General features: G+C 56.8%; 1 protein-coding gene across 1 annotated transcript in view; it reads left to right on the top strand.

The window, feature by feature from the left end:
- Positions 1–12,193, top strand: part of DLGAP4 (DLG associated protein 4) — a 72,344-nt gene that overhangs the window by 17,470 nt on the left and 42,681 nt on the right. Inside the window, exons 5-8 of the mRNA XM_025896516.2 lie at positions 147–158; positions 1,649–1,751; positions 4,546–4,596; positions 5,646–5,892. Coding sequence (XP_025752301.2) covers positions 147–158; positions 1,649–1,751; positions 4,546–4,596; positions 5,646–5,892 — 413 coding nt within the window. The remainder of the gene's footprint in view (positions 1–146; positions 159–1,648; positions 1,752–4,545; positions 4,597–5,645; positions 5,893–12,193) is intronic.

Raw genomic sequence — 12,193 nt, 5'->3', positions numbered from 1 at the left:
GGAGCTGGAGCCGGGGCTGGAGCGGAGCGCGGCCGCCACCTGGTGACCGGCCCTGCCGGGCTCCGCCAGCCGGGGAACACCGGCATGTGGCTGGGACGGGGGCGGGCCACAGAGACACCCAGAGCCAGGGCAAGGCACAGAGCAAGGAGCTACGATCCGTCCCTCTGCGAGGGCCTCTGCCCCTCCAAGGCCTGTTGGCCGCTCTCTGTGACTCAGTTTCCCCGCGGGCAGGTTGCAAGGGCAGGGCAGGGTGAAGGGCAGTGGAGTGGCACAGGGAGGGGATGCTGCCCGCTCCAGGGCACCGCTGGCTTACGTTGTGAGCTCACAGACAACAGACTGTCAGCATGAGGGAAACCTGTCAGTCAGCGGAGAGCACAAGGCTTGGGGCTTCACGTGGCCTTTGGGCTGCTCAGTGGGTCCCAGGGACTGGGTGTCTCCTTCATCTTCCCTGGCAGAAGGGAGGGCTCAATCTCTCATCCCACCCCAGGATGGAGACTGTGCTGTGGGAGGCCCAGATGCTGCACAGGGCTCTGCCCTGCCCTCAGCTTCGCTGTCCCCCAGGCAAGTGACAGATAGACCTCTGCACCCACAGCTGTGACAGATGGGGGGGAAGAAGCACTACAGGGGGCCTCTGTCAGGACCAGAAGCCATTCCAGGAAATTCCAACAGGAAAATCCCCATAGATCTCTCGGGTTAGCATCGCTGACCATGTCCTACACCGTGTCCACCCAGTCAGTGACAAGGACCCTACACACAGGGTCTCGTGGTGGAAGAGACGAACAGGCGAGTCCATCCTTCCCACATCCCTCCTCTTCCCCCTGCATCCCTCCATATCCCTCCAGCCTCTGTGTGCCTGGATCTGAGCTGAGACCATAGCCGAGGTCTGCATTGGGTCATGCTCACTGACATCCCTGTTCTCCTGCACAGAGGCTGCCAACAAGCCCCAGGGCATGGGGACAGACTTTCTCCCAGAGTCTGCAGCAAAGGTGCTCTGGAAATACTGCCCCCCTGCTACTGCATCACTGTCATTCCAGGCTGGCTCCCCTTGGACTTCTTCCAGATAATTTTTTGGGTTCCTCTACACGAATTTTTATATATCTATATATCCATGTATCTATATAGATATATGTGTGTGTATATATATATATGTATGTATGTATATATCTTGTAGAAGTTTCCAGTTGCAAAATCCACAAAACATCATTTAAAAGTCATTTCTCACCCCACCTCTCACTCCCTTCCCACCAGTCTAGGCAGTGCTGTGACTCTGGAGGCTGGCACAGATCCCATGTGCTCCTTGGAGTTCAGCTGGACTAACCTGGCATCCTGCAGTGCATTCCTGGGGTCAGTGGGACCCAAAATCTTGTCCCCTCTCCTTCTGCTGCACCCAACAACCCTTCACCTGTGTGCCAGGCTATTCCAGGGGCTGGCAAGGCGAGGAAGCGTTTCCTTCTACTCCAGGGACCAAGCAGTGGACATGGTACCCGGCATCGTCTCCGTGCTGCACAGTGCCTGTGCCTGGCAGAGGGGCCGTGGGCAGGGGTGATCTGGCCGTGGGCAGGGGTGGTCTGGCTCTGCTCCAGCAGAGCTCCAGCACTGCCCCCACTGTGGGGTCACCCCTCACATCCTCCCTCTCTGCTGGCAGGAGCCTGGACCCTGTCGAGATCCTCCTACCTCCGAAGTTCCCAACCTGGGAGGAAGAATACAACCAGATCTCTGATAGCGTCAATGAGTCCAGCTGCATCAACCAGGTGAGGTGCTGAAGTGCTGACCGGCTCTGCCAGCACAGTCCGGCAAGAGAGGCCAGCTCAGGGCAGAGGGAACATCATCTTCTTCCCCCTTCAAAACAAGGCACTGGCTGCACTCCAGGAACTGCACAGGCTGTTCCCTGGCAGCTTTACCAAAGTGTCAAGGCCACCTACTTAATCATGATTCATATTAGACCTCCTCCCTCCAGCTTTGCTTCCTCTCACACTGCTGGTGCAGCCAAAGTTGTTCTGCCACAGGTATGGTAGCCCAGAGCAGTGCTCCACAGCACTGGATCAAGCTCAGGGCTGCTCCAGGTGCAGGGTTCCACTGTGTCACCCCCTAGAAGCCACCTGCAAGTCTGTCCAACCCTGCTGCAAACCCCTCATGCCCAATGGGTGGGTACAGAGCCTGGGCCAACCTCACCTGCTACTGTCCAGCCTGGGACACTGCAGCACTGGGTCACCAGGGACAGTGACCCTGCTCAGCTCAGGACCTCATCCCTCATACAGCAGACTGGACCCGGGAACAAGGTGCTTTTAATTCATGAGGCTGAACTCCTAGCTAGCTGGGGATGTCTCTCTAGGATATTCCTTGACCCCGTGGGATTGGCAAAGCCGAGGATGCCTGTGAGGTGCCGGTAGTGGGTGGCAAACTCCTTGTCACAGGGTGGACTCATGCCCTGATCCCAGTGTCTGGAATGCAGTTGGTGCAAACTGGGTTTAACTCCCTACACAGTGGTCCTGGGATTACTCTGGAGCTCTTCCTGGCTCAGGTGGCTCTAAGACAGCTGCCTCGCAGACCAGGAGATAACTCATGCCAGGACAAGCCTTTGCAGAGGTCCCATGTGCTTATCTCAGCCCTCTCAGTGTGTGGGTGAAGGTCCCAGGGCAGGAATGGCTCCACAGGCTTCACCAAGCGGGTCCGCTATCACCCTGGGCCTCTGTCATGCCCCATCCCTGTTCATGCTTGTCTGCTGGGAACACATGCCCCCACGGGCCTGCCCTGCCTGTGTGCAGTGACCACAGGCGGCAGCACAAGGAGGGGTTGCAGCAGTGGGGTGGGCACCAGGGACCCAGGGATGAGGGGGGCTGAGCAGTGTATGTCCTGCCAGTGTTCCCCTCCAGCTGTGTGGGGCTCTGAGGCCTCCTCTGGCCCAGCCCAGCCCCTCTGGCCCCATGGCTGGTACCTCCTGCTGTCCCAGAGCAGTTGGAGCCCTTGGAGGAGAGCTTGGGAGGAGCACAGGGCATTGCTGGGCAAACCTGTTCCCTGTGGTCAGTCTCGTCCCTTGTGCAGCAGCAGCAATTGCTGGGTGTCTCAGTGCACAGAGGGCATCAGGACCATTGTGTCCTTTGCATGTCAGTCCATGCCTGAAGCCAGGTCTCTGTAGAAGACAACGGATCTATGCTCTATCCATGTCTAGAGCTTCTGTTCTGCAGGCGAGTCAGTTGAGTGCTGCACCCCATGGAATCATCAGAAGGGTCTTGGAGCTGAATGGTCTGAGAAGCCCATGACACGGCAGGAGCTGCCCAGGCAGCCACCTCAGAGACAGACTGGTGGCACTGGGAGGCTGGGGGCACACCAACTGCCACAGCAACTGCTCAGACGTGGTGCTGCAGCCATCACATGCACTCTGCCACTGTCCTCCAAATCCCAGAGAGTTCAGCTCCAGCTGGTTGGGATTGAAAGACCTCCTATGAACTGCATGTCTGTTGATCCAGGATGGAGCTGGTTCAGCCACTAGTGTCAGTGCCAGAGGCAGTTCCACCCCTGCCCTCACCTTTGTGTGACCTCCAACACCTTTCTTGTGTGTCCAGCCAGACCCAAGTGTCCTCTCACACAGAAGTATCAGAAGTATCCCCTGCTCCACCTTGCAGACCTCTGGCAGTCAGGGATTCACCAGGTGTGCATGTCAGCATCCCCCATCACACCAAGGTGGACAAAGAGAGCCAGCTGGTGACCCCAAAACTGCCAAGCCCCACTGCGCAGACAGGCCAGACTATCCCCCAGAGCCAAGCCTCTTCCCTCAGGTACGCTTTGAACCTGGATTCTTCCCAAGATGGTCATCTTGGGCATGAGCAGGGTAGGTCACACAGGGCAGAGCCCAGAAGTGGATGTGCTCTGCAGACTAAAGAAGCAGAGGAGGAGGAAGTGGCATTCCTCCCCACGGGCAGTGCATTGTCTCTCAGGGGTCTGTCCGCATGCCAAATGTGTGCCGTAGCTTTGCTGTGGTGGGAAGGCAGTGCAGCTTCTGTGTGGCTTCTTCTGGCTCGGGGTCAGCAGAGACAGCAGCGAGGTGGCCAGTCCAGCCCCATGAGGGTGAACCACAGTTTCCCTGATGTGGAGCACGCATGGAGCACACTGGCTCTGTGGGCTGCAGAGGCCCATTGCTGCTCCTGGCCATGCTGGGGGCTTCCCAGAGGTGCTCACTGGGAGCCACACCTTGCCCAGCTGTCCATGTGTGCCAAGGGGTGTCCCAGCACTGTGTGTCTACAGTGTCCCCTCTGTATACACATGGTATATGGTGCATACAGCAGGCTGACGGTGTCAGCAGCTTCTCCTATGGTTGAGATGTCCTGTGGAGCTTTGCTGTGCTGTGTCCATGCCACTGTTTGAGGGGCCTGTGAGACACCTCACTCGGCAGCTTATGGGCTCTGAAGTTTGTACTGAAGTGTCAGCATTGGTGGCCCCAGGGGACAGGTCACCTGCTCCCCTTGTCCTCAGTCCCTGTGCAGTGACTGTCTGTGTGAGGGGCTCCCTTGTTCTTGGCCTTTAACCTTCTCCAACTCTTTCTTCCAGATGTTTGGACCCCCCTCACTTATCCCTCAGATATTTACCCATGGAGAGCAGGTATTGTCCCGCTGGCGTTTCCCTCATCCTTCCTCATGGAGCTTTCTCGGGTCAGTGGGGACACCCACGGTGGGGTGTGAGGCAGCTTCTGGAGTCAGCCCATGCCCAGGCCAGCAGCAGGAGGAAGAGGAAAAGAGGAGGAGAAGGAGGCAGCAGGCACTGCAGGGCAGATGAAGAGCTTGGTCCTGGACCCAGCAGGGGCTTAGGGACTGTCAGTTTTAGAGGGGAAGCAGATGCACTTCTTGAGCTATGGAGCTCAGATGCCAAAGCTGGGCAGGATCAATGTCCTTGAGTGTCAGGAGAAAGAAAGGGTCAGGAGAGATAGAAGTGGGCAACAGGGCCAGTCTTAGCATCTCTCACCTGTATTTCAGAATAGTCTGCTCTGGCCTGGCTCTGGTTTGATCTGGCTGAGCTTCTTGCAAGTCCAAGTTTGCCCAGTTACTGCCATGGGCAGGGCTGGGGCACTGGGGAGGGAGGTGGGGGCAGTGGCAGAATTGCCCCTGCCCAGTCTACTGCAGTTGGCTGCTGAGCCCTCTCCTGGCCCTCACTGCAGATGAGGCTGGGATGGGTTCTGAGGTGCCACCCAGACCCAGCCCAGGCAGCCTGTCCCTGGGCAAGGGTGGGGGCTGTCCCCCAGCCCCCACCTCCTCCTTTCTCTCTCCCCATCTCCCCCCATCAGGAGCTTGCCTGCCCTGGTGGGGTCTCCCACCTGTGCTGGGACAGGGGGACCTGGCAGATGCTGGACTAGGATTTTAGCCGTGCTCTCAGCCTCACCATCAGGGGCTGGGGGATGTTTCACAGGCACTGCTGCGGTAAGTCTCTCCTACTCCACAAGCAGGGACGCTCTCGCCTCCAAGGAGGGCCTCCTCTTCCCTCTTGTAGCAGAGAGCCCGGGCACCTTGCACCCCAGCAGCACCAACCACTGCACCTCCCGCGGTACCTGCCACGAGCAGGACCACGCAGGAGTGGCAGCAGGGCGAGGAGCAGGAGGGAAGAGAAGGGCGGCCCGCAGGCAGGGACTGACTGAGGCTCCCCCTCTTCCCGTGCAGGCACCCGAGCCGGAGCTGGGGGAGCAGTACGAGGCGGTCTGCGACCCGACCTACAGCGAAGCCGAGTCGGCGGCTGCAGAGGTGCTGGACCTGCCTCTGCCCAGCTACTTCCGATCCCGGAGCCACAGCTACCTCCGCGCCATCCAGGCGGGCTGCTCCCAGGAGGAGGACACGGGCTCCGTCCGCTCCATCTCCCCGCCCCAGACGGGCAGCCTCAGCGGCAGCAGGACCCTGCCCACCAACAGCAGTGAGTGCCGGTCGCAATGAGGGACCAGGGGACGGGGCGGAGGCCGGGGGGAGAGGGGACAGGGGACGCTGCTGTTGGCCGCCTGGGAGCTCTCGAGCATGCGAGGCACTGAGCTCAGGTTCCTGCATCCCCAGCCATGGCTGTCTGTGACTTCTGTGGGCTTATGGGGGCTTACTCTGTGCTGGAGAAGGTGGCCAACAGCTGGTTGCAGGTCCTGGAATGACACACAGGCCCCGGGTTCTGCATCAAAAGAAGTGTTGGCAGCAGGTCAAGGGAGGGACTTCTTCCCCCCCTCTACTCTGCCCTCATGAGACACCAGGAGCAGGGCTGCCTCCAGCTCTGGGGTCCCCAACATCAGAAGGACATGGAACTGTTGGAGCAAGTCCAGAGAAGGCCACGGAGATGCTCCAAGGGCTGGAGCACCTCTGTTCTGGAGCCAGGCTGGGGGTGTTCTGCCCAGAGAAAAGAAGGCTTCAGGGAGACCTTAGAGCACCTTCCAGTGCCTAAGGGGGCTGCAAGGGAGCTGGAGAGGGACTTGGGACAAGGGCCTGGAGGGATCGGGCAAGGGGCAATGACTTCCCACTGCCAGAGGGCAGGGTTAGATGGGATACTGGAAAGAAATATCACAATGTGAGGGTGGGGAGGCCCTGGCACAGGTTGCCCAGAGAAGCTGTAGCTGCCCTATGCTGGGAAGTGTTCAAGGCCAGGTTGGATGGGGCTTGGAGCAACTTGGTCTGGTGGAAGGTGGCCCTGCCCATGGCAGGGGGATGTGACTGAATGATCTTTGAGGTCCCTTCCAACCCAAACCATTCAATGACTCCATGCTGGGATCTGTCTGGCATGGCTGGCACAGCCTGTAGAGGTCCACGAGAGCTCCATACCTTTGTTCAGTCAAGCCAAACCTGAGTCTGAGTGCTGCAGCTGGACCCCCTTCTGGGACTCCCACCTTGCCCAGAAGCACTGGCCTCCCTCTGTGCCCTAACCCCTCCAGGGTTGTGAGGGCAAGGGAACCTGCAGCACAGGTAGCAGCCCTGCTGCCCTACACTAGGAATAGCTTCATCCTCCTCCTTCTCCTCACCACAGTGCATTTCTCGTTGCTCCAATCCGGGCTGCTGTTGGCAGGTTTAACCTCTCTCTGAAACTCTTGGGAACAAAACTCCATCAGAGATTGCACTGGCTTCCCCAGGGTCTGCTTATATCCAGCCTCTGCAGCCCCATCAGCCAGAGGCAGGAATTGGGGCTGATGGGAAGAGGGAGGACAGGAGGTGTTTGCCTCCATCCCTCGGTGATGGAGGTGTGACAAGGTTTCAGGGCTCACCATGAACTTCTTTGCAGGTTCTTGCACAGGCAGGACTCCCGGAAACAAGTCTTTCTAATCAGAGCTTGGGAAAAAGATAAATGGTGAGAATTTGCCCCCTCCATATCCACAGGATTTGTGATTTTGCCCAGCAGAGCCACAGGCAGGTCTGACCCTGCCCAGAAGCCCGGGCAGCCTGGATCTGAGCCGATCATGGGGCTCCTGTGCCATCCAGGTGACAGTCCAGCTCCACACCAAGGAGGAGGAGCAGTGTTGGGCTGGGTTTGCAGTCTAGTCCTTTCCCCTGCAGGCAGGGTGACAGAGGTGACAGGCAGACAGCATCACCCTAGTGCACCCAGCCCTGGGGCTGCTACCTGGAGACTAGTCTCAAAATGTCTACAGTGAGATCCTGGGAGTTCATCCCTTGTCTGAACTGACTCCAACTGCTTTCTTTCCCATGACAGAATCAGAGGAGCCATGTAGGTGTCTGACAAATCAACTCCTATTTTCCCCTCACCATCAATGGAGACTCCGTTGCAGCCTTGCAGTATCTAAAGGGGCTTATTAAAAAAGAGATAGAGGGACTTTTTACACAGGCAGATAGTGAAAAGACAAGGGGAAATGGTTTTAAACTAAAAGAGGAGAGATTTAGATTGAATGTTAGGAAAAAGTTCTTTACTCAAAGGTTAGTGGGGCACTGGAACAGGTTGCCTAGAGAAGCTGTGGCTGCCCCATCCCTGGAAGTGTTCAAGGCCAGGTTGGACAGGGCTTGGTCTAGTGGAAAGTGTCCCTGCCCATGACAGAGGTTTAGAATTGGGTGAGCTTTAAGGTCCCTTTCAACCCAAACCATTCTGTGACTCTATCATGACAGATAGTGAGACCCTAACATCTCTGGCTGTGGGGTAAGAACAGGTCTTCTGCTGAGTTTCAAGGCACTAACGAGCCTTCCTGAGCCCCAGAGCCCAGCACCCCTGTGCTGAGCCATTGCAGTTGTCCCTGGCTGCAGACACCCACCGGGCGCTGGAGGCCAGGATTATTCATCTCATCTCTTGATTAGGAATTACTATACTGGACAAGAGCCTGGCCTCTCCCTGCAGTGTTAGTCAGGACTGAATCCATGCCCCGGGGTCAGGGTGAGGCTGTGGGCAACCGTGTTCTGCTGGTTTCTCTCCAACCCGGCCATCTCTCCCAGCAGGCTGCTCGCAGTTCCGCACCAGCATGGGGCTCTTTCCCAGATGCCTGGCCAGAGCTGGCTGTGCCTCGGGCTGAGCCCTCCCCTTCCCGCATGGCCAGAGCACCCAGCACCTCTGGGATGACTGGGGGAGTTGCCTGCACTCCCTGTCAGGACCACTCTGCCCTCCCCAGTGCTGCCCCAGGCACTTAGCACTCAGGTGGGAAGCAAGGAAGGCAAGTACTTTGCCCCAGGATGTTAACACAGCACTGCCAAGCCCATCACTAAACCATGTCCCTGAGTGCCTCACCCACATGTTTTTTGAACACTCGCTCACAGAATTCATAGGAAGTTCACAGAATATTCTAAATTGGAAGGGACCCACATTTCTGGGGGTAGTGCCTCCACCTCTGCCTTGGGCAGCCTGTTCCAATGCCTGACCACCATTTCCATGAACTTTCCCTATTATTCAATCTAAACCTCCCCTGGTGCAACTTGAGGCTATTTCCTGTCATCCCGTCACTTCCTCCGTGGGAGCAGAGACTGAACCCCATCTGGCTCCCCTCTCCTGTCAAAGAGTTGTAGAGAGTGAGAAGGTTCCCCCTGAGCCTCCTTTTCTCCTGGATGAGCCCTCACAACTCCCTTAGCTGCAACTTGTTCTCCAGACCCTTCCCCAGCTCCGTTCCATTCCCTGGACACGCTCCAGCACCTCAATGTCTTTCTTGCCGTGAAGGGCCTGAAAAAGTGAGCCCAGGATTGGAGGCATGACCACAGTGCAGGGGGATGGTCACTGCCCTGCTCCTGCTGGCCACACTAGGACTGGTACAAACCAGGATGTCATTGGCCTTCTCGCTCACCTGGACACATGCTGGCTCATGCTCAGCTGTTGTCGACCAGCACCTCCAGGTCCCTTTCCTTGCATCTGTGCATCTAAGTAGTTAGTGGTGTAGGAGAGGGGCCTCCCAAGCAGCAGGTTGGTACCTCAGACTTGGCAGCATCAATCTGGACTAACCTGCAGGTGCTTATGACAAGGCTCCACACAAGACTCTGGGGTGAAACAACTGAGAGCCCTCACCTGCTTACATCCCATCCTCCTGTACCCAGAATCTGTGCACCAGCCCAGAGGAACGGGAACCACCATGGGCCCAGTTCCCAGACAGGGGTTTTGGCTTTTGTCTCTGTTAGGACACATCCTTAAGAGGCACCACCACAGGCTTCTCGTTCCTTGAGGGTAGGTGGGGGTTGGATCTTAAAGCAAAAGGATTCAGGCACCATCCGAGGGCAGGATGGTACAGGAGGGGCAACAAGCTCCATTTCAGAAGAGTGCCAGTCCCGAGGTCTGTGTGGGAAACACGGCCAGGGGAGAGCCCTGACAGCTGTCAAACCTCTGCCACAGCTCCTCCCATTAATGCCTGTGTCACCGGCAGATTACAAAGCAATTAGCTCCCATTTGACAGCCAGCCAGCCAGATGATGAGCTGCCCTTGATCAGCCTTAAACAAAGCTTTGTGCCTTGCTCAGCCGGAGATTCAAAAGCCCCAGTGGAACCTATTCCTCTAATTGCCAGGCGTGTGGTGACAGCCACGCCAGCTCTGGAGCATCACAAAGGGATCCCCAGCCCCGGCTCCTGCTTAGTAGAGGCAGCTGTGGGAATTGCTTGTTTAATAGACTACTTGCAATGCAGAATGGAATATTTGATATCCAGGGAAAACAGGAAAGCAGAGGTGAGCAAAGCAAAGACAGCAGGGAAAGCTAACACCAAGCCAGTTCCTGCTTGAGCTCTCCCCAGTCTCCCGTGTGCCATCTGGTAACTGCACACTTGCTCAGAGCATCCTGCCCTGGGATTCAGCAGCCTGATCCCAGAAAGCCCACGTTCCCAGCTCCTTATCCTGTGTCCAGATATCTTCCAGGGAGGGCAAGGCTGCATGCATCTTCTGGCCCATCCATATGCCAGAACTTTGCCAAGCCCAGGCTGGGCATGAGAGCAGTAACCAGGAGAAATACTCCTAAGGTTGGGACAGAATAGCTGCCTTCTGCCTCCCACCTACTTCCTGTCTTCTTTGTGTTGCTTTTGTTTCCCTTTTTATCACTAAATTGGAGAGCTGGCTCGTAGGCCCATGGCTGTGCTGGGAACCCTGCCCTGCCCCAGGAGAAGCCAGGTGCCAGCCTGGTCCCCTGGCACTGATGCTCTTTTGCAGGGGCAGCAGGGCCGTGCTTAGTGGAGGAAGGACAAAGTGCCTGCACACACTTGTGCGGTGTCACGGCATTGTGCTGGCCCAGTCTCCAAGGGTTGTCTCACTGTGGAATGAGTTTCCACAGCTTCTGGGAAAGCCATGTGGCTTCTGGGAAAGTCGTGTAGCTCTTCCTCCTCCTCCTCCTCCTCTGTGCACAGTGAACTTGGTTTCTGTGTAGGAAGGTGATTTTTGTTCCTCTCAGCTGTCATGGCCTTCTCTTCTGTGTGGGAAAGAAGCAGTGGTGTGAAGGCAAAGGGAACTCACACCAGGCCAGGAGCCATCGCTCCACCTGCGCATGAGTGTCCAGGGCTGAGGGATGAAGCACCACTGCAGCCCCTTCACTAATCACACTGGCCCACGCTGACCCCACATGGTCTTTGGGAGGGACTTTTATCATTCCCTTCAGATTTTCTCCTTTTTGACCTAGATTTCACGTTCCAGAAATAGCTTTCTCTGACATACAAGCAGGAAAGGGATTAGAGGGAGAGAGTGTGTGTCTGCGTGTGTGTGTGTGTTTCTATGTGTGCACACACACACCAGGGAGAGATTTCTGTTGCACGCTCTGTCAGTGCAAAGGAAAAAAGGGCACGTACACATGTTCTGTAGTGTATTCATGTGTGTGTGACACAAAGAAATTTATGACAGCTGTTTCTCTCCACATTTGCCAGTTCATTTTTCACCTCTGATCTTTTCCTTGTTATTATGGAAACTCCACCACCGCCCTGTGCCCAGCCAGCACTCCCTTTTCCCTTTTCCCCAGGAAGCTGTACCGTGGCCACAACCTCGCTCTCAGCTCCACCCCCAAACCCAAATCGTCCCTGTCTTTCTGTGCTTGGTGCTCTTTGCTGCCAGATTTCAGCTTTTCCACAGGCAGCAAGCTCACTGCCTGCTGCAGGCACATATCTGGCACCCCAAAACAGTTGCAATGGGTTTGAGTCCACAGAAATATCACTCGCCCAGATCCCCAGGAAGGGGGGAGCTGCAGCCACACATGATGCTGTGCTGGCACAAACAGATGCAGGGGAGGTGAGCATAGCTCCAAGGTCCTGGCCAAGCCTGCCTTCTCCCAGCAGGGACCATCTACAAAGGAGTAGAAACAAAGGCAGCTGCCAGCATTTCCCTTTGCTGATATGGTCAGAAAGCCAAGTCCTTCTTGTTGCTTGCTTTTATCAGCCTTGATAGCAGGAAAGGGAGTCAGTAGCGCTGACCTCATGGGAGAGAAGAAATCAAAGCACCAAGGGGTGCCTTGGCTCGTTTGGGGCCTCTGGAAGGGCAGCAACAGGAATTCATGCATGGTGCAGTGCTCAGCACCATGAGGAGAGCTGGGCGGAGGGCAGTTTTCCATGTACGCAGACACCTGAGGTCTCTCCTCAGGCTGAGGGGCCTGGTGCCACCCCCACACACTGGCCATCCATGTGAGCCAAGTGAGCACAGAGCTGCCCTGACACCAGACAGCCTCGGGTGCTGCTTTGTGTCCCTGCTGTCGGCGTTGCTCAGCCCCTCTCTGCAGCTCCCTGTGGCCACAGGGCTTGTGCCATCACTGGGGCAGCAGCGACCGATGGCCTTAGCTGAGGCACACACACCTGTACCAGGAGAACTG

This window comes from Manacus vitellinus, unplaced genomic scaffold (genome assembly GCF_001715985.3).
Source record: "Manacus vitellinus isolate BGI_N305 unplaced genomic scaffold, ASM171598v3 scaffold_97_pilon, whole genome shotgun sequence".
In the NCBI taxonomy this organism is placed as follows: domain Eukaryota; kingdom Metazoa; phylum Chordata; class Aves; order Passeriformes; family Pipridae; genus Manacus; species Manacus vitellinus.
This window is presented reverse-complemented; position numbering and strand designations above follow the sequence as displayed.